Source organism: Cyrtonyx montezumae, unplaced genomic scaffold (genome assembly GCF_038088225.1).
Source record: "Cyrtonyx montezumae isolate F1298 unplaced genomic scaffold, pur_monq_1.0 scaffold_1, whole genome shotgun sequence".
Classification (NCBI taxonomy): Eukaryota; Metazoa; Chordata; class Aves; order Galliformes; family Odontophoridae; genus Cyrtonyx; species Cyrtonyx montezumae.
The window spans coordinates 25144727-25172060 of NW_027071825.1; the positions used below are offsets into that span (position 1 = coordinate 25144727).

Genomic DNA, 27334 nt, shown 5'->3' on the forward strand with positions numbered 1-27334 from the left:
ATTGGCTCATGAAAGAAACATCAGCACAACTGACAGCGCTCACTGAGCTGCCCACTCGTGTCACTGAACAAAGTGAGCATAAATCTCCACAGGGTCAGGATTTCTGTGTGTCCGGACCAGATGCCAAGGTTAGGAGAGTGCTTCAGCAGGGGATAATTAGCTTTCAGTGAGACCTTCTCAGCAAGTTTCTCCTAGCTAATCTCTTGGAAAGAAAGCTGTCATAAATTACAGCAAAGTAAACCTCGGGTGCAACCGTTGCACTGTTTGTGGTCAAAAGAACAAAGGGAAAACTGACAAGTGTGGCCACTAGTATTTAAAATAAAAGATGACCTTCACAACCCCCCTATTAATTATGCATTATCTCAGCCCTAGGTGTCTATCTTTTGTATCATACGTCATAGCCTCTGCGTTTCAGTTTTTCTCCTGTACATGGCTGCAGGCCATCCAGAGGTTGTCTAGAAAAGGTCATTTCTATATACTCTTGGGGTTTTTGTGCTTAACTCACCTGAGGACTGAGTAAGCTGCATTTTTGTTCCATCTCCCCTTTGTCCTTTCCTTTCCCAGTCTCCATCTTGCTCACCCGTGCATTTCTGAGTCTTACTCGGTTTGTTACCTATGATAACATCTTACAGGATCCCAAGAAGATAAAAGGTCGTTGAAGTTTGAACAAAACTGCCTGCATTGGGTATGGGAAAAGGATCGGCCCTTCCCCAGTACCATCTCCAGTACCATCCCAACCCTTTGTAGATCCCAGAGAAGCCACGTGGAGGGGAGAGCTGTAGGTGTGCTCAGAACAGCTTGTTCTTCATCTCTTTGCAGCCTTTATTTTAATACAAGGAGCAATTAGGTAAAACGTGTCCTTTACCTGAAGAAGCTGTCCTCTATCTGTTCCAACCCTGAATTGTGCTCTAAAAAAGTTACTTTAAGGCTTTAAATTACAAAGGAGCTGGAGTACTACAATGTCAAGGAGAATGCTCTGATTTCAGACTTTGTAAAGAGAGTTGGGTGGGGGGGGGGGGGGGAGAATTAAAGCAGAGAGGTGGAACACGATTGTCTTTGTCTTATTATGATCCTTTAATCACATTCGTTAAAAATGAAAGATTTATGGTGTGTGTGACTTAAAAGGTGTTAATTGAACCACTTAGTCGCTGCAAATCCCAAAACATTTTTCACCTGTCAGTGCCTGTTTTCCCTCTCAGTCTATCTACAAATGGTTTCCAAGTGAGCGTTAACCCCTTGTTAACGCCAGCAGGATAAGTGATGCAGAACAGTTAGTTTGGTCTTTGCAGTGCCAGACCTAATGGACATGCTTTGGGGCGCAGAAACCCTTCGTTTTATTCGGTTTATATTGATTGCTCTGATAATGTATTACTTCTCCTTACAAGCCTGACATTCCTTATGTCGTTAGGCATTCTTAGGGCTAGCATATCTCAGACAGCCCTGCTAAACTGACCTTTATGTTTTTCTACCTATTCACTGATTACAAACTTTCATCGTTAGGGATGAGTTTTATTATTATTTTTATTATTTGCAAGATGCAGTTATACAGTTACCCCCTTCATAGTTCATTTCTAACCAGCCAGGCTGGCACCAGCCCGTGTGCCTTTCTCTCCTCCTGCTGATGCTGCCTGTCTGATGTGCTCTCAAAGCTGTCTGGATGGAAGAGTGCATTTTCAGAGATTTGGCCCTGTGCTGTATTCTTTCTCCTCTTCTATGATGGCTAAACTTAGATATGTTATTCTTAAGGTGTCTCCTTGCAGCACTGCCTTGAATGGTGATAAGATGATGGGAGGAATGGGTTTAAACAGATACTGTCTGGCGCAGTGTCTGCCCCCTGCCAGTGCTTGGAGGCTGCTCCCAGCCCGGGGCCTTGTGCTGTAGGGCTGGGAGCTGCTGCTGCTTCCATCAGTGGTCACCTGGTAGCAGGACTCCAGATGTCAGACACAGTTTTCTCTGGACTGCTGCAGTCCTTGGTGCTGCCAGCTGCATTTAGTCCACAGGGAGCCACGTCATCCTCTTCAGGTAAATCATCAACTCAAGACTTGCCTTTCTGTGGGCACCCAGGGGTGGTAGCATCGACATAATGATGTCTCCTTAATGATACATTTGGGGACTGTACCTACAAGGGCAGAAGACACGCTTTCTAATTAATGACTTATTCAGGAAAAGCATTGCCTAAGCTGTATCGCCTCAACCCTACTCTTAGCACCTGGTGGTACAAGGTAATAATTCATATTGAGTAAGGGAGACTTTCACATTTCTGAACGTGAAGTTTTGCAAACAGTAGGTGGCAGTTGCAAGAAATAAATGTGCAAGGGTGAGAAAAGGCTTTTTCTAAAGGAGTGCAGCCATGCTAAAGGAAGCTGCCAGTAATGTGCTGGGGAAGGAGAGTCCTGAAAGCTTTCTCTGAGCATACCTGAGAAATGTGTTGAAAACTGGTGCTGTTGGATGGTTTGGTCTCATTTTAAGTTAAATTAATGTGTACGGAAGAGCAAGTCGGAGCTAGAAGGCTTGGGTTGCCCAGTGAGGTTTCCTGTTGATGCAAGCACTGACAGCATGCTATTTCTTTCATGTATTTGTTTCAGTTTGTCTTAGAAACCAGCTGGGTTTCTTGCTTCACGTTACTCAAATAAACTTGTTGGTGCTACAGTTAAATAGTCAGCTGAGATTAGTGGTTGATACTCGTGGTCCCCTTGTAGTTTTAAAATTGACACCCCCAGTAAATCCCAACGTGGTCAAGAGTAGACACCAGAGCTGCTTGCTAATCAAAGAACAATGATGTTTATATTTCTAAACTGCCTTATCAAAGGAAAATGATTTTCCCCTATTCAAGTGCCTGAAGAAAACAGGATACAAGTGCACAGCAGAACCAAGAATTGGCCAAGGTAAAATACTCCCGAGCGATTCCGTGTGCCTGCATTGTATTTCAAAGTGCAGCTGCACTAATCAAAGGGTGACTAAAAAGCTATGGAATCCTGGCCTTCTAGCTGTGTTGTTGGTTAAAGCTTAGTCCCAAGGCTGCCCTAATCTAGTTAACTGTGTCAGAGCAGTTTGATGACCTGTGCGAGTTGGCTCTGTCAGTTCAGTTTCTGCTACATGCGTCGCAGTTGATACCAACTGGCGTGCTTTTGTGCCAGATGGTCCAAAAATTGGTGAACAAGTATTACAAATTTGCTTACCTCTGTCACATTTTCAGGAGGCAGAGCGGAGGCATGGTGCCAGAGCGACGTGAGTGTGACTTGGCAGTATTGTTGGTCTTGTTTTGTCTGCTCCTGGTTAGTTTGTCAGTGGAATTGTCATTTAGCTTTGATGCCTAATTGATTCAGTTAAAATATAAACCCATGCAGTGCACTTCCCAGTCAGCAGCATCTCCTAAACGGCCTGTAGCAAACAAACTGCTGTTTTCTTCTGGATAGGAAGTGGGCTTTTGCTGATATTGGAAATACTTTTCCAGAAGTCACAGGCTTATGTGCATAGGTGCATGCATACAGAAATGCATATGTGGCAGGGAGTGAGGGCGTTTTCCCTTCTGTCCAGCCCTGTGCTTTTCATGTATAGCTTCCCTTAGGTAAGAGGTTACCTTTGTAGCAGTAATGAAGTAGTAGCTATTGGCAGGAGGTTAGGTCATCAAACACTGAACTCTGGGAGTTTTTGAGGTTTTAAAGCAACATTAGAGGTGAATATATCCAGAAAATAAATAACTCAAATCCCAGCACTCTGCTTAAGTGATATCACGCTGTCACTCACTCCTATATGAAGCTTGCCTCTTAGCTTGTGGAGGAAGGTTTGTTGTTTCTGGTGGCTTTTGGTTTTGTCCTTTCTCGAGTGTGTTTCAGTGGCGTGACTGAAACACAGAGTCATCTAGGTTGGAAAAGACCTTCAGGATCATCAAGTGCTGCATGATTTTAAAGCCCAATCACCTGTCTTATTGCAAGGTATGACTGAATGTAAAACTGACCTGGCTTTTTATTTTTTATTTTTTTTTAAAGCTGTATCAGCTGGAGTAGTTACCACAAGAACCTGCTAGCCAGCAGCGACTATGAAGGCACGGTCATCCTGTGGGATGGCTTCACAGGACAAAGATCCAAGGTCTACCAGGTAAGGTGGAATCAGCAAGCAACGCTCCTCGGGGGGGACGGTGTTCAGGCTGAGATGCTGCTTGAAGTCCAGCACTAGGTGAAATAGGTACTGCTTCTGTTTGACAGATGTCTTATCCGTGCAGTGCTATTGAGCTGTAGTCCTCTGAGCTAGGCAGCTCTGTCTTCTTGTCACAGTCATGTGGCAGATGATGTTTTCTTGCCACTAGTGTTGCTGCTGCTTCTAGGTAGGAAGTCTGCACATGGGGAAACGAGTTCCTGGAATGTATTTGTTTCACTCTTCTTTGGAAACCTTTGTCTGGCTCTCTCCATACCTATTCCACGTCTGTCTTTGTCAAAGGCCTTTTGTAAAATCCTGCAGTGATTACTGTTACAGGTGTTTGTAAAGCAGAAGAGCAAAATGAAGATGTGTTAAGCGTAGGAGAATGGAATTGTAGGCAGAAGGCTTCCCAATGCAGTCCTGTATTCAGCAGAGCAGCATGTGCATATGTGGACTGAGCTCAACAGTGAGACCTATTTTGTGATAACTTTCTGGTATTTTCTCTTTGCATGCAATTTGAGCACTGTGTTTTCATTTAATGGATCTGAGAGCCTCGCAGTCAGAACAAAGAGGTTGAAAGTAAAGGTGACCTGTTTGGTGAGAGGTTGGAAGTGCTGCAGCGTGGTGTGTAGGTAGAATACTGCATTGAAACTGCTCTGTGACAATGAATGAACTGCCTTCAGTTTTTCTTTCTTGGCAGTTCAACCTAAGTTTTAACTTCTGCTTCAGGCTTTCCTTACTTTCCCATTGTGTTTTAATCATTTTTCAGTGTTTGTTTTCATTAATCCTGTACGTACATCAGTTAAAAAGAAACAATACTGGACAAAATAAATCCTGTCTGTTTTCCTCACAAATACATTTTGCTTTTCTTCGAGACTGAGTAATGAGCCTGGAGAGGACCCAGCTGTTGCTTGTGTTAAAACAAACTAATTTTGCTTCCTATCAGATCACTTGCATTTCTGATGTAGATTTACAGAGATAAAGGCATGCACACTGACATCTGCCTCACGTGTGTTAGAAATCCTTTAGTGACTTCATCCTGGCGAGCTTTTCATGTTGTCTTCTTGCTAGCTTGTTTAAAGGCTTTAAACAAAGGGTTTGACCGAATTTCAGGTTTCATTCAGTGCATTGCTTTTGATTCCACACACGATATGTCAGTATAACAAATATAGCTCTTCTGTGTTTTGTATGTGGGCTTGAAAGCATATGTTGGAGTGGAAAAACACAGGATTAGACACCAGAAGTTCTGTTTAATAATTCAGTATGAAGATGAGGGCTACCAGGACTTTCTGATAGGAGATGTTCAAAGCAGCTTTGGACAGACATCTTAATCAGTACTGGGAGACAAAGCTGTATTCTGCCAGAATAATTAACAGCACGCATTGGGAAAATAGATCTTTAACATATGTTTCTTGAAATCGTAATTGATTCAAATTTAAAAATCAAATTGGAAAAAAAAAGAATCAATTTTAGTTCTTAAAATTGCTGTTCTGCTATTGACTTCTTTCAAGCCATGTCTAGAGTACTATAAACGTTGGTCTGACTGAGAGAAAAGTTTGAGAAACCGCCAGAAGGGCCAGGAATATCCTGACAATTTATACCAAACAGCATGCGTTTTTCTTTCACTGTTTGATCAGATTACAGCTCACTGCCTCGAAATATTTCTTTTTTTTCTCTAAACAGGAGCATGAGAAAAGGTGCTGGAGTGTTGACTTTAACTTGATGGACCCAAAGCTATTAGCTTCAGGCTCTGATGATGCAAAAGGTATTATTTTTTTTCCTCTGTCTCTGTGCAGAAGACCTGCACTTTCTGTATTCCCTTTGAGGAACAGAAATGTGATATTTCAAGTACCTGTTCCTCAGCTGCCTTCAGAATTGTTGATGTGTTAACATGTCAAGATACCACCAAACTGTTCAGACCTTAGAGTGAGAGCCTTTGCTGGAATTAAGATTTCTTAGTGTGACATTCAGTTCTGGGGTAACATACTCTCTAGCTACCATCTTCCAGAGCACTAAACAAAACTAAATGTGTTTTAACATCAGTTAAGCTTGTTGAGTTAAAGCCATGGGGGCCTTTCAAAGAAACAGCATGTATTTATGTTCCAAGAATTAGATTGTCAGGCAAAAAGCTGATGTTGAACAGCAGCATTTTTACCTATAGTTCTCAACATTAAATGTCCTGTGCAACAAGAAGTGTCTCTCCTTTGCAATGTGCAGGGTGTTTTTCAGAGCTTAATGGAGTCGGGCAGCAGACTCAATGGGAGTGTTGGGAGCAACTCTCAACTTTCTGCACTCAAAGGTCCATTTGTCAAACAGTTTTTGGAGAGCCCTAAAGGCAACTCTTTCCCAGCCTTACATGCTAGGTAAATGTTCCTCTTCTGAGAAGATACAGGAAGCATCTAAAGAAGATAGCACTGAGGTGTGTGTAGCATTTGTAACATTCCTCATCCCTAATGAGAAAGATTTTATCTGTAATGTGTTTACAATATCAAACTGTTTATCAAGCAAAAAGAGCTTTGGAGTCACTTTTGTAGGATGGGGATGAACTCTGCTGGATGAGCTAACAGAGCCCTGGTCAGGGCTCTTCATGGTTTGCTTTGAAATGATAAATTTTACACAGCCATTAAACATGGAAAACCTCTAAAACGCTTTTAAATACTGTTTTGAACGAAAGCTATATTAGTGTATAAATGCATTTGATGCTGTTCATGTCATCGGCAATTTCATTTAGAAAATGTAGCTATCATGATTATTTTACATTTAAGGTGGTTTTTAATATTTTTTTTATACTTGCCCCTTTTGGTTGAAAGTCAGGAGTGTTTTGTGTCTGCCTGAGTGCAGTGTGAACATTCACCCTGTGAATTACCTGCCTTTCCATCACTCTGCTCCCCACTCTTGCTATGCATTCGAAGAAGCTTATCTACCAGGTAGACAGACATTTATTAGCATGCTAACAAGTTGTCCAGTTGTGGAAGGCCAGCTGCAGGCAGAGCTCTCATCTCTAACTTGACAGTTCACTTTTTCAGTAGTAATCTTTAAGAGTGGTGTTTACTTAGAAATTATTGTAATGAAGTCTGCAGATCCACAAAAAATTGCATTTCAATCCGTAAAGGTCTTTTGAAGGTATACTGGTGAGGTCTTTAAGCTACAAAGCAATAGTAGCAAACATCCAGATTAAACTGTCATCGGTGTCCAACTTCCATTTCACATAAAAAGGGTTAAATTTGAGGACAAGGTAACACCTGGGAGTTGTCTTCAGCCATAAATCTGCATAACTTCTGTTGTTGTCTTTCTGCTTACCTTAATGAGTGCTTAATGTTGTTCTGGCCAGCTCTGGGTATGCGTTAAGGTGGCCAGGTGCAGTTTCCTGGTGGGATATACAGGAGCTGCATACCCTTCCTTTTCTCTTTTACTTGTCCGCTTGAGTGAGGCCACACTGGGCTTTCTAACCAGAAATTTCAATGTTGATAGATATTGGTGTGACCAGAACAATTGGAACTAATCTCTCCATTTTTCTCCAGAAAGCATGGGTGTAAAATTTTTCTGTCAAGCGTTCAGGACAAGCTAGCAATAAAGTGACAGTTTAGCCAGTTCTTTCTGCTTGCCTGTGTATCTGCCTGTCTCTTCTCAGTCTTTTCAAGTTAGAGGCTGATTTTTAAGGCACTCTGTATCCTCAGCAGGTATGTATTGGGAAAGGAGATTTTAGATTCATAATCTTGTTGTCGGTGTTTCACAACCGTCTCTGCCAGGGCTCGGATGCAGCGAAGAGGATGCTAATGAATGAAGTGTCACTAAGGATAAAATGCTTCTGATACAATAAGAAACAACATCTTCAGGTCTTGGGTCCTGCATCAGCCTCTTCATTAGATGAACATAATCCAGGATGCTTGTTTGTGGATGATCTTTGTGCTTTAATAGTAGGTAATGAGAGCATAAAAGCATTAACGTACTTGAAATAGCTGCCGTGTGCATGAAAGCCTCGTTTTGTCTATGACTGTCATGCACTTCCCTTTTAAAGGGGCAAAGGTAGTTGAGTATGTCTATAGAGACCCAAAGGTGCATGCCACCTAGATGGCAGTCAGCAAAATTGGTGTTTACTTGTGGTACAAGCAGCCTAGGGAAATTGCATAGTCCTAATTTCAGCTCTTTTATGTGCATAATAATGGCAGGAGCGATGATTCTCACGTAAGTAGGGAAGGGTGAAGTTCTGCTCTTTGAGCAGAGATCATTTAATTTTGTGACAGCATACAGTTGATATTGAAGTACTGGGTAATGCTGAAGCTAGTGCAGACTTGCATCTCTTCCTTAACCCACTATTGCTGTCAGTTCTGGGCTGGGAATGTAGCTTAATGGCCAGAGTGAAGTCAGCAAAATGAGGTAGTGAGTGCAAAATATTGCCTGGTGCCATGTAGGTAGAACTTAAGTCTTCACTGAGGTAGTGACCAGTTATGGACAGCATAGATGCACTGAGTTGTCCTAGTGGAAGGGGACTGAGAACTGCAGGTCAGCGTGTGTTCCCAGTGTGGTGAGGATATCAGAGGCTGGTTTGGTGCTTCAATTTTAATGATACTTAGCTCCTTCAGCTTCTACTGACTCTCACAGGAATTTTAGGTGTTTACAGCTCTTAAAATATCAGGTTGAACTTTCAGCTTGTTCGCTTTCCTGGCTAATAGCAGTTCAATAACTTCCTGGAGCTTTGAGGGCCATTGTATTCAACTGGGAGTGCCTCAAAAGGTCAAGATGATGCTGATAGTTAAAGTGGCAACCCAAATACCTGACTGACAGTCTTAAACTTTCTGTGCTCAAGGAGGAATACCTCACAGTCATTGCCTGGTAACAGACAGGAGTTGATATCATGTTCCTGACCTTACCATCAGTGTGCTGATTGCATACATCAGCCCATCAGCCCCTTCAGCTATTGCAGTACAGGCTTCCACCTCCTTTATTAGTTAGTGTTTGGTCTACAGAAGATTAATTTATAAACTGACACATTTGGGTCCTAAAAAGATGTAACCATCTTAAACGAATAAGGCTGCTTCAGAGGCATCTTCTTTCTTGTGTGGTAAGGAGTGGCCACTTGGCTGGCAGTAGCAGCACTACTAGGAAACGTGCTTTGAGAACACACGTTGTAGAAAGTCAATCTCAGATGGTTGTTTGCCTCATCTGCACATTTCTAAGTGATAAAGACATCTGTGTATTGTATAATTACTGCCTCGACCCCAGTGCTGAAAGCTGCAGTAAATAAACCCTTACGAATTACGCTTTATTAAACTGTCAGTTCCTTATGAAAAAATAATGGACAGTTCCAGGTAGAACTTGACAACTTTCATTATGTGTTGCTACACGTTGCGTATATCCTTTTTTATGGCACTGACTAAGATATAATTGGAGCCTAGTATATCCCACGGCAGCCAGATCACAGAAATTGCTGCAGACTCTAATCTGCATCTGTCAGCTGTAACGAATCTTACGATGGCTTTGAACACACAGGTTGACTCTACACTAGATAAATGGCTGTGCAATGTGACCTGAAGACTTGAATGAAAAAAAACCAAAGCTGAAACATAGCCCCCACATCACTTCTGCATCACAGCTGAGACCAAGTGGCCATTTGGTAGAGGTGGTTTCCAGAAGGGACTTGGCCACTTTGGATGCTGCTGTAAATGTCAGTACGCAGCTGGAAGGCTTCAAGATGAGTCTGTTTGCTTTTACTCCTAGGTTTGGGAAGAACATTACTCTAATTTGCGAGCACGTTTAACTTCCCTGCATCCCTCAAGTTTAAGCAGTGTTGCCTGCCATCAGTGTTGTCTATAATTGCAGCATTTGCTTCCTATACTGTCACATTCATAAATGTGGAGTCCTCTACTGCCACTGCAACTTCGAGTGTATATATCTTGATGTCTGCTAATTAAAGCAAAATACTAGTGTTATATTACAGTGCAAAATTATCTTTCCTAGCTTGTCCTTCTCTTCTGTCCAGCCAGTATGAAACACAGTGGAGGAGGTATATCTTCCAGTCTGATTTTGGGGATAAAGGAGCATCTTAAGTCGTGCTTGGAAGGCTGTTTGCCTTATTTGTAAATGTGGTTAAATGTTTAAGGTGAAGATTATAACTGAGGTAAAGAAGGATAGATTTTATTTCTGAAAACCAACAACAGTGTGGGTGCTGTTTTCATTGAATTTAATGTAATGGCTTTACGTAAATTCAGTATGCATCAGTGTTTGTGTTTTTGGTGTCTTCACACTGCCTTGTAATGGTTCCAGGCAGCTGTCAGATGCCAGCATAGTGCTGTATTTGGAAATGATTTGTTGATGTGCTCTGAGCAGTCATGTATTTCCTCTATTCCAGAAGCCGTTCTCCGAGGTATGATCAGCTTTTCATTAATAGCAGTACTATTAAAAAGTAGGTACTGCACTGAAAAGGACCTGCCAGGAGTCCTTCTTTTCCTTGACTCCTTAGGATAATTCACACAGCAACCTTGCTTTTCCTTCAGAGCTCCAGGGAATGAATGACCAGGGGAAAGTAAAGAGGAGTGATGTGCAGGTGGGAGGGACATACCACAAGACTATTTCATTAATTTATTGTCTGTAATGGGAAACAAGATTCCTATTCTTTGCCATTTTTACTCGCTCCTTCACCTCCAAAGCAAGCTTTCTGTTAAAAGATGGCAGAGATGGCCACAGATCTGAAGAAGCCAAACCAGCTCTTGAAGCTGTTAAAGAGATTAAGCCTTTGCATGGCTCCTGCGTGCTCAGCTCTTGGCTTTAGCTTGCTCTGCCTTAGGACACTGTTTGTGATGCTTAAGTACAGCCCAACTTGCTCAAGAGAAGGGGAAAGGGAGAACATTCAAGTCTGAACCTTGCTGACGCTGGTATGCTTCACCAAGAGCATCTGTACCTTTGCCAGTGGTGTACATTTGCCAACTGCATCTTCAACTCCACCAAATGCAGTGTGGTCATCAGTCAGTGTGAGGGAGGTGACCGTTCCCTTTTGCTTTGCCCTTGTGGTATTCCATCTGGAGTACTGCGTCCGTGTCTAGGGCCCCCAGCACAAGGATGCAGAGCTGTTGGAGCAAGACCAGAAGAGTGCTCCAGGGATACCTCATTGTGACCTTCCAGTATGTAAAGGGGGGCCCATGGGAAGTCTAGGGAGGGACCTTTTGTGAGGGCATGTAGGAACAAGGCAGTGGGGCTTTAAATGGGCTTTAAGCTAAAAAAGGGTGGGTTTCGGTTAGATACAAGGAAGAAATACTTTCACAGGATGATGGTAGGGTGCTGGCATAGGCTGCCCAGAGAAGCTGTGGGTGTCCCATCCCTGATGGTGCTCAAGGCAGGGACAGATGGGGTGCTGGGCAACCCAAATCTGATGGGTGGCAGCCCTACAGGGGCATTGCAACTAAAAGATCTTTAAGATCCCTCCAAACTCAAGCTGTTCTGCAATTCTGTTTTTTAAGACTAAGAGTGATGACGTGGGGAGCACCTAACACTTCTTCTTTAAGGTTAATGCTTGATGTTTTTGTGGAGAGTGGGGAAAGCTAAATTTTGAAAAGCCACTGGTGTTTTCTGTTGATCTTCCTGTGAAGCACTGTCATACTTTCGGGGAAGAGCTTGTTCTGTACAACATAGTTTAATCAGTGTTCACACAGCAGTGTTGAGAAACAGTAGAGTTCTTTGTACCAAGGAAATATATCATCGTAGGAAGCTAGCATACTGATTTCTTTTCTGTCTGTGCCAGTTTCTTGAGAATAAAACAAGTTGTTCTTACTCGCTTGTGTTTAAGCATACAATTAGGTGCATTTATTAAGTGCAAAGCAATTCTGCCTTGGAGCATGGAGTTCTGTACTTCTCAGCGAGGGAACAAAGAACAAAAGGGATAGAAACCTTCCTGCTCATGGTTATATGGATCTGCAGTCGTGTGATCTTAAATGCTGAGATTATAACATACAGGGAGTCGTCTGATCCACACCCATCACCTGTGTGGGATGTGGACCTTCAGCATCTCCTGAGTATATAGGGATGAGTGGAGCGTTGATGTGCCTGGGAAAGTCGTCGGGCTCACTAGCCATTGGTTACAGTCTGACCATTTCTAACTGTTAACACATCTTAGTAAAGGAGCTTGTTCATAATCTTAATTATAAATGAGATTCTATTCTTTTCAGATTCAGTTGGGTGTTTTTGCTTACTAACTTCTTTTTCTGTTTCCCTAGTGAAGCTGTGGTCTACCAATTTGGACAACTCCGTAGCAAGCATTGAAGCCAAGGCGAACGTGTGTTGTGTCAAATTCAGCCCCTCCTCTAGGTATCACCTAGCTTTTGGCTGTGCAGGTAGGTGAAAGGATCTTTGGGCAAAGAGATATTGTTTCTTTCTTCCTTCAAGCTTCTTATTTCTTGAGGTTGCCTGCTGTTCTTAAAAGTATAGTGTCTTTGCTGTTATAAAATGCCCCTGATAAGGCTTTTCAAGTGTGCATTCACCCAGAAGGCACCATGATACCCGAGTGTCAACTCCTTCCTGCAGCCTGACTTTTTAATTTGTGCGTGTATAGCGACGTGTTTATTGAGATAGCTGAGGCAACCAAGCAAATCTCAGCTTTGCAAGTCTTGAAGGAAGGTTAACGTGGTGATAGTTGTTCTTTCCAGTTTACAGCATTGCTTATAAATAGTAGAAAGCCATACTGGGAGTTTTAACTGGTTTTACCCGAGGCATGCTGTAAAACAGTGGCCGTGTGTGTTTCCCCTAGCTGCAGCTACGATCCCTGTGCATGGGCTGGTGTTTTCCTAGGTTGAATAAAGCATGTCTGTTAATGGTTGTGGATTTATTGATGTCACTGGGAAAGGCACAGTGAGACTTCTATTTTCTTAGGTTAAATAGGTTTTGGTGTTTGTACGAAGACTGGAAAGCAGAGTGGGTATCACTTCAGGAGGAAACTCAATTGTGCTATGCATGCAGCAATTGAAACTTAGAGGTACCTGTAAATGTTTAACCAACTCTGCATTTCCTCTCTCCTCAGGGAGTTTTAATGTGCTTGTAACTAGATGTTCTGATGAGACTTGTTATCTCTGGATTTTGGGAGATATGTTGATCGCATTCTTGCAACAGCTAGTTTGCCATTTTCTTGAGGTGCTCCAATTCCCAGAGTGGTTCTACTTAGATTGACTCATAGGAGGAAAAAATACATTTGCATTTTGATACACTGCAAAAAATGGATTCAAGTTGGAGTGTAAAATATTGACTTGCTTGACAGGCATCTTGCTGAAGGTTAGTGAATTACATGCAAGAATAGAATTGAATTACAATACCTACTAGCAGCATTTGAATGAAAGGGGCTATCTGTGAAAGGCTCTAGGGAACGATGAGAGCGCTAGCTCCAAATGGATCAGCTGCTGATTAAAATAGATACGTAACAGCACCATGAAGCAGAATTCTTCCTGATAAATCAGTGAGTGGGATTCTTTTCCACCTGAAAGACGGGAGCAGATAAGACACAGATAAATCTGTGAAGGTTTTCGGAGCTGTAGGACACAGAGGATGAAAGCAAATTGTGTGTCTGTGTCCATCAGGCCACGCTTATGCCTAATGAACCACAGTTAATCTTGTCTTCAGTAAGTTAGTTGGGGAAAGAGGCATTAGTGGACACTGGGAGTTGACTGGAAGCTTCAGGTGACTACATGCCCTAAGAAGGGCAACAAGGCTGTGAAGGGCTTGGAGAATGTGCCCTACGAGGAGAGACTGAAGGAACTGGGGCTGAGGGGGGAGACCTTATTGCCCTCTTCCAATGTCTAAAAGGTGCTTACAGCGAGAGCAAGTTTGGTCTCTTCTCACTGGTGACAGCGGCAGGACGAGGGGAAATGGCCTTCAGTTGCACCAGGGTAAGTTTAGGTTAGATATCAGGAAACACTTCTTTACAGAAAAGGTTGTTAAGCGCTGGAATAGGCTCCCAGGGAGGTGGTGGAGTCACCATCCCTTAATGTGTTTAAAAACTGTTTGGATGTGGTGCTCAGGGACGTGATTTAGCAGAGGGTTGTTAGGGCAGTGTGTTTGGATCGTGGTTGGACTCAGTGATCTTTAAGGTCTTTTCCAACCTGAGTGGTTCTGTGATTCTGTGTGCATCTTTGAGCTTGAGATAGCTGAGGGTAAACGAGTATTCGTGATAGGGAAGAATACATAGGAGGAAGGCATCTTCTTGGTGCTTGGTAATTAAGTCTAAATAAAAAGCAAAACGGATGTTTAACCGTGGTTGCTGGAGCAATTATGTGGACTAATTGTACTGATGGGAATGATTTCCCACAAAGGAATTTTAATTGATCTTTCAGCAGTAAATATGAGCGAAAAAATGCCGTGTGAAATTAACCAAAAAAGAGGGATCTTAAAAGCTGGTTTTATTTCTCAAGTTAAAAATTCAGAGCAAAGAAATTAGTTTATTTTACTCCATAGTGAGTATGAAAGTAGGCACTCTCCTGTTTAATGTGTTATGACAAAGTCTGTTTCTTCTCCGTCACTTTCAACTGATCTTGTTTACTAATTTCATTGAGTACATGGCAGAAAAAAAAACCAGCATAACTTGTGAATAGTGTGTTTGTCACATGGGCTGTAAAATTAATAAAGGAAGAGGAAAGTTGGTTTCTTTAAATGGTATTTAAAAAGAAAAGGCGTGGGGATGTGGAGGTTCCTGTTTGCTGTCATAGGAATAAAGATGAGTAGTACAAAACACTAATTCATGAAGCAGTGTAATGGGAGATTTTAGGAAGTGGGCTTGTCTCTGTGTCTGCTTGTTCTTAGTGGAGTTTCAGCTGTGGGACTTCATGTCAACTACTTCTCCAGTGATTTATCCAATGGTGTTCATGTGTATGTATGTATCCTTACAGCTTAAAACATGAAGAGGAGCAATCGATGAAACGTTTGGTGAGGAAAGTATGTAATATTTGAGATATAGAAGGGTGTTGTAGATTGATTTAATTATGCTAGTATTAAATTAGTAAATATACATCTTCCAGTCCACCTTTCTCTGTACATGGGATAGGTTGCGAATTGGTAGCCTTGCTTTAGTAATGCAGTTTTGACTGCAAGTCTAGGGCTTCAGTGTTAGTCTTTAGGCTGTCACAAATTTTCTTTTTCCAATTATTATTTCCCTTTATTTTCTCTTGAGGGTCAATCTCCAACCCTCCCTGCAGCTGAAATCCTTTTTCGTAAGGCCTTGTTCTTCTGCATCTTGATTAATGAAATGTTTTCTTCTGCCTTTGTCAAAAGCATCATGTCTGCTTGCATCCATCTATTCAGAATGCCTCTTTGAAGCTGTTTTTCCTCATCAGGTACTTCAGATAAATTTGCATCTCCTTGAATCTTAGTGCTGGTCCCCACTTTGTGTTCTTCACAAAAGCAGAATAGTTGTCTTAAGATCCTCTCTGCCTTATCTCCAATTTATGTATCCCTTCTCACTTGTTAGTAAAATGTTGACTCTTTGCTTACCTCTATCTGCAATGCTATATTATTGCTCTTGGGTAAAACGTTCAGAGAGAGATTTGCTTTGTAATTGCAGACTTTCTCCAATAGTGGAAGCATCTCCCTTCCTGTTTCTCTAACATTTCTGAATGCTTGCTATTTTTTTGTGGTACAAATGATGTGAGCCGAGGCAGCAGCCTGTGGACATTGTCATCCATTTCCCCATGCTGAGTTCCTCAGCAGGTCCCTGCCCTTTATTGGTGGCAGGAGAAGTTGCTTCAGCCTTGAACAGCATCATCTGAGAAGGGCTAGGATTGAGATTTATTATATCTGTGGATTTTTCCTGTGCTTCAGTATACCCACAGGTAAATGGGAATAGTGGCAGTGCAAGCAGTAGCTGTGATGTTTTGGTTAGGTGTAGCCGTGCTCATGTTTATCTCCATATTAAGCATCCTCTTTTAGGGTGAAGTACTGGCTTGGCTACAAGTAGATGCTGCAGAAAACTGCTTTAGTTGCTATTGCAGAAGCAAATCCCAGGATTCCCATCTTAAATAGGTGATAGATGTTTCTTTCCTGAGCTCTTGACTCCAAAAGCTTTCAGATGACCAAAAGATCATTTTTGTGGCTTAAAATGAAACAAGCAAGCAATAAACTAGAAGTAGGGCCTAAAACAGAGAAGCAGGTGTTTGTTTTAGGAAATAATTGTCTTAAAACCCTACAGGCATTTCAGGTGAGAAGAAGCCATCACATCAGATTGCAACCTGATAAAGTCCATTGCAGTGGAGAGGACACATAAAGAAGAAAAGATCCCTCTTGTCTGTTACTTTAATAAAATATTCTATTTGCATGCTTACTGAGTTGAAACATTGTGCAGTATAAATTGTAATCACTGACAAATACAAAATCAGGTAATTTTGTGGTCTTTCGTCTTTTTAAAAATAGATGGGTCTTTATCCTGAAATTAGCTATATAAATCATGGCCTAAGTTGTTATCGTTCTACTTCAGCAATAGCACCTATATATTTTCTAACAGTCCTCTTTCCCTGCTTTCAGAGGGGGAAAAAAAAATGTGGACTGCAAATGCATGCAGTTGGCAGCTTGAAAGTCCAAGTTGTGCAGTCTGGGTGAGATCAGATTGTCTCCTACCTCCAGTGAGCTAAGCATAGCTATTGATAGCAGCAGTGCTTTATTCCCAGCACGCTGTAACACCGTCAGCAGCTACTGTTGACCTTTAATTTCCCATATATTATACGAAGATCACATCATCAAAACTTCAAATTCCTGAGTTCTTGCACTAGATTCATCACCTTCTTTCACGTGGTTTTTCTCCATGCTGGGCCCATAAGTGTGGCAGGTTGAGATGGGAGTGAGAAGAGTTCCTTAGTGCTGCCCAGCTCCAAGACCAACTACCTGCTTCCCAGGCATTGTACAAACACGTGGAAGCAGCTGATGAGTGCACATAGACAGAGAAGTGCAGCAGGACAGCTACATCATGTTTCGAGCTTCGCATTTTGGTGGGTTGGTTTCAACCTCGGTCAGATCTCACTGTGTCGGCACAAACTGTTGACAGTGTGGATTCAGGTGAGCTGACCCAGAAAAGCATAGGGCAGCACTCGTTGCGTTGGCATTGATGCTTACATAAACCTATATCCTCAGAGGTCCACGTTGCCTACACTGGGGGAGTCTCTCCCTCATGCTGAGGCTTCTCCACTTGCTCCTGTCCATGCATTCCTTGCCCATTCTTTTTTCTTTATTCCCTTCTCCACTTGTACAGTGCTGCTGAGCGAGAGCACTTCCCAAGAAACTGCTTGTCCTTTCCAGATGACATTGCCCGCATCCAGCAGCTTTTGCATGCTACGTATAAATCTTGTCCTTGCATAGTCTTCAGCATTACCGGATGGCATCATGCTTTGGCTTTGAATGCCATAGCCTTTCGTTCCTTGCTGAAAGGCCACAAAACAAATGATTCTGATTCACAGTGTACAACTTGAAAAAGGACTTCTGTTGCTATGTCAACAGCTTTGTTTTGATTTTTCAACTGTATCCCCACCCCTTAAATTCTCTGCACAGCCCTGATGCACTTAGAGTTCAAGGTCATGTGTGGCTTTTTAGTCAGCATCATTCAATTTTGTTAATGTACCTGGTGCCCAAGCAGGACAGCATCGAAGGCCATCTTTGTCCAGTGAAATAGTGATTTTCTTGCTGTGGTAACTGGAGGAGTGATTTCTCTCTTCCAGATATCTTTCTGTAGAGCCAGCCTTTCATGCTGCCTGGGATCTAGGTGACTTGCCTACCTTGTCACTCATCTCAGAGGAGTGATGTGATATTAATGAGCGAGAAGGCAGCGTGCCTTTTTGGAAGAGAATTAATGTTTTCCAGCTGAAAGCAAGGTCTTACCTTAATAGATTCTCTTGGGTAAGTACTTCACTCTATTGAAAACCAGCAGTGACTCAGAAAGGATCTATCTGTGTGAAAATGTGATATGTTTAGGGTGGGGTTAGGCAACTTCTTTGAGCTTAAGCTGCAAGATTGCCTCTAGCTTGTGAATCGAGCCCCATGTTCAAAGGCATAGGCAGAGGTTAAGCATTTCCTTGAAGCATGTGGATAAAGTTCACAGCAGCACTCACAATTCGGCCTCTGTGGAACTGGTGCAGCATGCAGCAGTCCAGGACTTGCCTGTCAATTCTGTTGGGCTGGACCTGTAGGGTATTCAGTGAGTTTCCTCTAGTCCATAGTCTCTGAGGCTGTTGGCAGGGAAAGATGGGCACAAGGCCGTGCTTTGGAAGCACATGCTTGACCTCGTATGGCTTAAACTAATTCCAGTAACCAAGGCATGTGTTTCATTTCACAACCCAGGGAAATGTTACAGCCCTTCTTCAGTCTGCTAAGGGTCATTTGAAAGAAGGAATCTGTGTTTGACACCATCTCCCACAGCATCCTTGTTATGAAACAGAAAATGTGGGATAGATGATTGGATAGCAAGTTGGATTGAAGGGGTAGAGTCTACCCTCAGCCGGTTTGCTGACAATACAAAGCTAGAAGAGAGGTTTGGCTGTCACATCTGAAGGCTGTGCTGCCATTCAACGAGACTTGGACAGGCTGGACTGTTGGGCAGGGAGGTTTAACAAGAGCAAGTGTAGACTCTTGCACCTGGGGAGGAATAACCACATGCATCAGTGCACGATAGGGGATGAGCTGCTGGAGAGGAGCTCTGAGGAGAGGGACCTGGATGTCCTGGTGGATGACAGGTTAGCCATGAGCAGTGTGCCCTGGTGGCCAAGAAGGGCAATGGGATCCTAGGGTGCATTAAGAATATAGCCAGCAGGTTGAGGGAGGTGATCATCCACCTCTACTCTGCCTTGGAGAGATCACGTTTAGACTACTGTGTCCAGTTCTGGGCTCCCCAGTTCAAAAAAGATAGGGGTCTCAGTCAGGGTGACGGAGCACTGGAACGGATTGCCCAGAGAGGTTGTGGAGTCTTTAGCTACGGAGATACTCAAGGCCTGGCTGGACCCCTGTCTGTGAGACCTGTTGTAGTGTACCTGCTACCTGCTATCAGGAGGTACCAAACTATCCAAGAGATTGTCACACTTCAGTGACGAGTGAACGAATAAAATGAATTTGAAAAGCTCCATTTGATTCTCTGAAGAAGAGAATAAATCTGATGTTAGCAGAAATGAGCACTCTTAATTGTTTGCTTAAATATTCTTTTCCTCACCATTTTGTCTTGTAACTGGTGCAGAAGTCATTTAGTCAACACTACAAAATTCAAATTAAAATTGAAAGAAGCCTTGAAATTTAGGAGCAGAATAAGCAACGCCGAGTTTCATCTTTTCCTCCATATGCCAAATTGCTCTTGTAGGACTTTTTGCTGTGTTCCTATGAGTTGAATCCACTTCAACTTCAGAGTTTTCAAAGCTGCAGTTTTTCTGATAGCTCAGTTTAAAGGAATTACTCATTAGCATGACATTTCTCTAGTGCCTTACTCTTTTGTCTCCTTTCTCAAACTGCTTATGGGCTTTTATTTGGGTACCGTGTGCATTTAGACTTAGACAACATCGAGTACTTTTTCCATACAAACTGGTGAAAATTGTCTCGTTGCTCAGGAAAAAAATCTGCTATCTACAAATGCAGTGTGATCTGTTTTGTAGAAGGCTTCATTTCATAGTATCTGAGCATCTGAAGGTTGCACATGCTTTTTAAGAAGAGAGTTTCTAAATGCTTGGGCTAGATTGAGAGGCTGGGGGTTGGACTCTATGGTCTCCCCCTTCCAACCCCTACAATTCTGTGAGAGGAGTTTGTCTAAAGAGGAATGGTTAGCCACTTGCATCTCAAGCTGGTGGCAGAAAGAGAGGCTGTCAATGTATGCACAAATCTAGTTATCCTTCTCATGGGCCATTTCATTGCCTAGCTTAATAGTAGGTTTCCTCTTTTCCACATTGGATACCTATTTATCATCGTGTATTTTTTCCATACTTATTTTCTCATCTGCATTATCTACCATATCTTCAGGGTTTTAATTGAAACACTCTTATCTGAAGCTTGAGTGTTAGTGATAGTGGTAATATCTTTAACGTTCATCGTCTCCTCTAACAACAGTAGCATCTACTTTGATGGGCATTTAGGTGATGGGTCAGATCACCACCTCCCAAACCTAGTGTGAGGAGGATTGAATCTCCTCAGGCTAATCAGGCACAGTATAGTGCCAGGGCCCACATCAGGTTTGACTGAGAACTGTCAAACCTGTGTCCTCAGTTGCTCATTGTAATGCCTACTGCAGCAGACTGTGCTTTTCCTAGACCAGTTTGGGTGCTCTGAAGCAACTCATAAAATCTTAGGGAGGATGTTCCTTGAAGTATCTCTCTCTTAATGTCTCAGGTCCTTACCTGCATGAACTTGGAATCTGTGGTCTCTGGGAGCCTACCTACTACCCTTTCCCTCCATCACAGCTCCATGATCTGCAGTGTTTTGATGCATGACCTTTGGTTTGCACTAAGATCAAATGTTGTGTGCAGCAAGTATCTTGAAACAGGAGCGATCTGCTCAGCGAATGAGGTGGTACTGATGGCTCTGATTTATGTAGCCAGCAGTCTTTGTACAAATATGACTTCTGGTGCTCATGAGAAGGTTCAGATCTTTGGACATGTAGTCCATTTAGATAGTGTGGATTGGGGCACCTTAAATGACTTCACATATTCTGGGTGTCATAAAAGTCATTTATGAGCATTGAAGTATATGCATTAGCAAGTATACTCATACATCTTCATTGTCAAGAAGGGGAGTTGGATCAGGAGTCTGAACAGTGGCTTTTCTGCAGGTTTTTAATGCTATTGTCTTCACTAGTTTTGTAACATTGGTACATCTGCCTTATCTGTACTGAATATTTGGGGTTTTTTTTTCCAGCAGTCTGATAGATGAAAAACTTTGAATCGCACTCAGACCATCTATCCCTTATTCCTATGAGAAATCTCTGCAGTTCTTTAAAGCCATATAAAGGTCAAAGTTACAAAGGAGTTCAAGAGAAATCTGTTTTGCTCCCCTTCCCATCCCAGCTCTTTTTCTCAACAGATTAAGATCTCTAATGCTTTATGTCTCCTCCTCCTCTTCTTAATGTGAGACGAGTTACTTAGTGGAGGCTTTATGGGCTGCCGTGTCAGAAGCTTCAGACAAGTCAATAAAAAAATGTCCCCAGTGCATATAGACCATTATCCACACCCTGGCAAATGTCATCTGTAACTTCAAGCCATGGGGAAATCCGTTGAATGCAAAGGTTAAAAACCCTGTTGGCAGATCCCATCAAGGCTGCTGTTCCCTTCTTCTGTTCAGCAGAGGGAGATATAGATCTTCAGTGAAATGCTAGTGTTGATATACATTAAAAAAAAAAAAGGGAATTTGGTGTTAGAGATTACAGTCACTGGCTGAAGCAGGGTATCGTCTTCCCTGCAGAGCTCTGTCAGAATATATCAGATGCTAACCTGTAGCCCTGCTGCTGTCACCTCCCTGAGCCTTTCCTTGGAATAGTGCTTATTGAGCTGCTGGTTTTGCCAGAGATAAAAGCTGAGGCTACCAGTTGTGCTCAGTACAACTGCAGCTCCCTTGAATTCAGTTTGCATGGGGTGAGCCTTTCCCGTATTGCTTTCTGCGTCATCCAGTCTGCCAAACACAACACTGTCAGGCATTTCCTTCTCAGAGCTGCATTCTGCCTTTGTTGACATGGAGATCAGGACTGGATTTGCGTTGCATCCTTTGAATACGATGGGCAGTTGCCTCCAACAATCATCTTTATTGCAGCGTGAAAAAATGAGATTCATCCCCAAATACCTGCATGCCTTCCCCTGCTTGAGAAACTCCACATTAGTAGCCCTACTAGCATCACTGGCTACGTGGCTTACTTAACAGATACATTTCAGATTTTGCCACCAGCAAAATAATTCACACAGACCTTGCTTACTGCTGCATAGTCTTCAGAGCAGGATGTAAGGGAAGAGAACGTCAGGGGGCTTCAACCCACAGGGAAAAATCTATTGAATGCTTTTCCAACCTTGGGCCCTTGGTGGGTGGCTGTTAAATGCTTGTGATGTGTATGAGCTCCCTGGGAGTGCTGTACGGAGGTGTTTGAGACCACTTGTCTAGACAGAACTCGGAGAGCAAATATGAATGAAGCACTGCATCCCAAATCACGTCGGGTGCACACATGAAATACAAAATGAGGACGTGGTTCCAGTTTGCTGCAGAGCAGGGCACCGTTCCTTGAACACGTTGCTGAGGTTCCCCCCAGGTTCAAAGAAAATGGGTATTCAGGAAAACAGTTCTCCTGCAAAGGGTACACGTAAAAAGAAGAGGTATAGCAAACGCATCCAATGGGTAATTTGGTTTTAGTTGCATAAACAGAGTACGTTTAACTTCTGCAACAGAACATTGTGAATATAAAGCTATACCCAGCAAACATTGTAATTGCGCCCGTAACGCTGACTGTACTGCGATAGAATTTTCTTTGTGAGCTCTTTTGAAGGGAAGCTACGGACAGGAAAAATAAATATCAGTTATCACAGCCTGTGCTGTGATGATCTTCTAGCAAGGAAACGCTGGGATGAAATGGTTTTATCTCTGTTCTCTCCTTGCCGTGCGATTTGTCATGCTGCAAGTGCAGAACGCTGCATTCTTCAGCAAAATGCTCTGGGTTGTTTAGTCTGCCAAAGGCTCTGCTTCAAACTGCATCTAACTCGTATTTAATCTCTTCGCTTACAGTAAAGGAAATCGTTCGTAAAGAGGGCGCCGGTGTCAACTCACTGCTGTTGATATTATCTAATTTCTTCAGAAAATTGTGTTAATTTTTGTTGTAGGGCTTTGTTTTCTTGAATTCAGGTCCACTTTCTTTCCCGTGCTTAATGCATTGCTGTCTTCTCTGTTTTTCCCAAAGCATCTATTTCCTTTATGTAGTGGAAACTCTCATGTTGTCTTCTCTCCTTGCGATGGCCTGTGATAAACCAAAGTCTGTGCTGATCCTACCCCATTCCAGTCTTATTCTATAGAGTGAAATGAATCTTCTCTAGAGCTTCTTTGGCTGGAAGGCTTCCTTATTGTTCTTTCTTCAAAGCTCAAATGACAGCTGACATAGCTCCTTTATATTGCTTTTTTTTTCTGTTCCCCCCATGCTCTCCCTTCTACCCTGGAAAAGACCAGTCTTCACATGCCCTAGTGCACTGACTTATTCCCAAAGCTGGAGCACTCAACCCTCCTACGTCTCCAGAGTAAGACCCACGTATGGATGCTCAAACTCCAGTCTACCTCTCTGTTGTAGGGGAAGCTAACTTTCCATCCTAATGCTTTTTCTGAGCAAAGCCACCTCACTGCCTTGAAGACCTCAAAGTGCTGTTGTTTGTATTACAGACTCTGCAGAAGTTAAAGTTCCATCGTTCTTCATTTTCCTCTTCTAACTAGTAAGAATAAAGTTAATTACGTGATAACAAAGGTTGCATGGCAGCACCTCGTGCCTCCTCCAGTATGTGGGAGGAAGTAGACAAAATGTGAAAGATCTGAGAAGCCGGAATAATAACAACAAATAGTTTAAGCAAAATTGGATTTAAAGAAGAATTCACCCTTATCCTTTGACATAAGAGTTCTTCTCAAGGCAACGAAGATGATGGGGAAGTGTTTGCAGATTCTCCATGTTTGGAGATGCCCAGAGCTGAACTGAGTAGGACACTTGGCACAACTATGGGACCTGGCCTGAAGCTGGCTTTGCAGGTGGTTCTCCAAGCAACAACTACAGTGAATTGGAAGAAACCTCTGAAATGCATTCTACATTGTTCTGTGACTTTAAGGGCGCTTGTGCAAAAAAAAATTAACAGGTTTAAACAGAAATTGCACTCTGCATAAGGATTAAGGTTTAGTTTTGACTTCCTCATAATTAAATCCTGTATTGTTTTTTGACCAGCCTTTGGAGAAGTCCCTGCCTTTTGGGGATGCTCTGTCCCTGGTGTGGAGGCAGGTAGAAGATCTGCTGAGGAGGTTCTACTTTCTTCATAATAGCTTTCAAGTTCCTCTGTGTGAAGTTTGTTTGATGGCTTTGAGGTCAAGTGGAAGCACTGAGGCTTTTGTAAGAATCCTCTCAAATTAAAGGAAATCTATTTTAAAGTCTTTCATTTTCAAGGCTTGAGCTCTGATAGCAGCTCTCTCTCTTATCTCGGATGTCTGAGAAAGAGCTACACTTGTTTATCTGGCCCTTACTCAGCTTTCTGTAAGGACCAGGGCACTTCACATGCAAAGTCATCTTCAGTGTAATGCAATATGCTATGTCATATGACAGTGTACCACAGTTGATGTGAGCTTATTTTAAAATCAGGATGTTGTCCCTTTTCATCTCCTTCTTTCTCTGCGCTAACAGAAGAAGAGTTTTCATCAGGGAAGGCTGAGGTTGTACTTAAGCCTCCTGATTCTGTTTCCACTTTTAGCCTAGACAGGGCCTTTAAGGATGGAAGCTTCCTTTTCGTAGGACGGAGCTGTACTGAGCCTGACAGAAAAAGAAACTTTTGGTTAACTCATCTTGATGGCAGAGTTCTGTTTTTTCTGTTGCTTGTTTGTGTATAGTGAGGAAAAATTCATTAGGGTGGCTTGCCCTTCCCTTTATGGCATAGCACTCGTGGGAGTGATAACACGTGCTCTTTCTGTTCATCCAGCCACTTGAAATACAAGCTTTCATTTGAACCTCTGGGCTCGAACCCACGGAAGGCATTGGGGTATGACTGTGTGCTTAACTCTTTTCTTTGTGAGCACGTTGCCGAAGTATAATTCTGGGTAGCTTTGAAGGCTTCATTCTCCCCAAAATCATGCCTCTATTCTTTCACTTTTTTGTGCTTTTTTTGGTCTTTTTTGTGCCCTTTTGTTTCTTTGTTTTTTTGTATTGCTTTCTTCTGGATAACCTAAATGGAGGAGAGCGGGAGTATCTTGCACCAGTTTCTCCTGGATTCAGATTGAACATTACTGGGCAAGTCATATAAATACTCTCTTCCACTCCTCAATCGGATTTATATAAATATCTTTATAATTAAGTGCCTATTGTACAGATTTTCACCGTGGCAATGACCAGCAGCTTTGATCCAAACTTGAATATTACAGACAAAAAAAGAAATGGACAAATCGGGGGGAATTAGCAACCACTGACATGAGGTACTAGATAAACAGATAAGGCTGTTGTGATCAAAGAAACACAAGAGAAATACATTTGAGGGCTGTGCTGTAGCCTGGGCCTCTGTTGCAGTGGAAAAGATGCAGCACAAGGCATGCTGGACTGTGGGCTGGAGCACTGACACAGAAAATGAGCTTGACCTTTTGTTTATTGAAAAAAAAAGAAAAAAAATAATAATTTCAAATGTGCTTGGATTACTAAAGGCTTCTAACAGACCTTAAGTAGCATCTGATTTGCTGCTTTCCTACTTCAGTTTTGGTTACTGGCATCTTCCTGGCTAGAAAATCCATCTGATGTGCAGCAGCCAGCACCGCTGGCATTCTGTGGCATATAAGCCCTTGAAAAATGAGAACAACTTAAATTGCTTATATTTGTGGTCGATCGATAGCATAAATATTGAACAGTTGAGAAATATGCATTTCTGAATGAAGCAAGAAAAATGGTCGCCAGTTTGTCAGCAATTCAGTTTTCCAGAGGAGAGCTACAGAACCTTTCGTGCAGCTCTTGGGGCTTTCTAGTCATTACATCCATTGAATGCAAAGCTGTTGCATTGCAGGTAAATCGTTGTTTTGCTGTCCTTGGCTTGATATTCCTTCTAGGAAGTTGTTCTCGGTCAGAAAAAAAGCCTTGGAGGGCTGTGAGGTACCTCGAGCTGTAGGGTAGTTAATGCTCCTGGTGAAGGACGTGACGTGGAAGATGGATGTGGCTTGGAACTGCTGCTACCTGGAGAATTGAATTGGTCTGTGTGCATCACTGCCCCAGTGCACAGCTACTCAGTGAAACATTAGGGGAAGAAGAAATCCACTGCCCTGCGATGCTCTTTCCTAACCTTGATCCAGAGTTGCTGCTCCTCAGTATATTTTAGGAGCTTTCCGATAGGTGATGTGAATTTAGAGCCTGCTAGTAGCTGCTGTTTGGTGAACTTTAGCAGCAAATCTCCCTACGTGTAAGGAAAAGCACTCTTGGCAAAAAAGCACAGACTTTGCTCTTTTTTATTGTTTAAACCACCAAAAATCCAAGAGCAATTACATCCTTTTTTTGAATGCTTGTAAAATTATCGGAGCTGCTGCCTGCTCCATTAGCAATTCCCAGCTCTCTCTTCGGAAGTATTTCACCTGATTCCCTGCTCTCCTATAACCACATCATCAGTTTGTTCCCCGCACCCACTCCTCAGTGACCAAGCTGAGATGGAGATGCTCATCTCCTCAACCTGCTCCAGCCCTCCTGCTTGCCCTGCTAATTTATGAGCCAACCAGTGAGTGATGGCAGCCTCTACTGGCACGGGCTGTATTTTCTGGGGGGGGGGAGGGTGGGACATCTCTGGGAAGTGTTGCTGAACTTGTCAGTAGAAAGTCTGAATTCCTGATGAGTTGTCACTGCACGGCTCGGAGGTGAAAGCACATCTTCATTTGGGAAGCAAGCACTTCTGGAAGCTCTATTTAAAAACTCAGCCCTGTGGTCTGCGACCTCCCGGCAGTGGTCACAGAGCTGAGCTGCCCTTTTGGCCTTCTGAGACCATTTTATTTAAAGAAATCAAAGAAAAAACAGATATAACAGGACCTGACAGAGAAAATCTGAATTCAGGAGGAGCAGCAACAGAATTCTGTCATGCTCAGTGTCTGCAGTGACATTGAATTAGATGAGAAGTGCTTCGGAGTGTTTAATTTGTTATGGTGTGTATACGTACTCCTTTCCATTATCTCATATATATTTCAATTAAGCCAGAACACAGAAGCAGAAGTGAAGCAGGGAGCTGCTGCTGCCCGAGGGTTAGGTGTGAGGCTTTTAACTGGTGGAAGCATCATTTGGAAGGTGAAATTGTTTTAAGTGAGCTTTTTTGGGTCAAGGGTGGAAACTGTAGAGCTTAAGAAATAAAACTTGCTCAATGATTATTTTAACCCTCAACAAAACAAGGAAATATACTATTCATGGCTGGCGATGAAACAAACACACTTGTGGCTTCTAGGAATTTGCAGGCTGCTTAAAAGGTTCGAGGACAATTGCAGAGCTTAGGGGCTGCATCCCCTCAATGCCCACTGCACTCTCCTGCCCACCAGCTGGCTCCCAGGACCT

The 27334-nt window shown here is 42.7% G+C and overlaps 1 protein-coding gene across 4 annotated transcripts in view; it reads left to right on the plus strand.

Annotated features, from left to right (window-relative positions):
• Positions 1-27334, plus strand: part of COP1 (COP1 E3 ubiquitin ligase) — a 123352-nt gene that overhangs the window by 59035 nt on the left and 36983 nt on the right. For all 4 annotated transcript variants that reach the window (XM_065745371.1, XM_065745379.1, XM_065745394.1 and 1 more), the window contains exons 13-15: positions 3990-4098; positions 5821-5902; positions 12345-12461. In XM_065745371.1, the coding sequence (XP_065601443.1) occupies positions 3990-4098; positions 5821-5902; positions 12345-12461 (308 nt within the window). The remainder of the gene's footprint in view (positions 1-3989; positions 4099-5820; positions 5903-12344; positions 12462-27334) is intronic.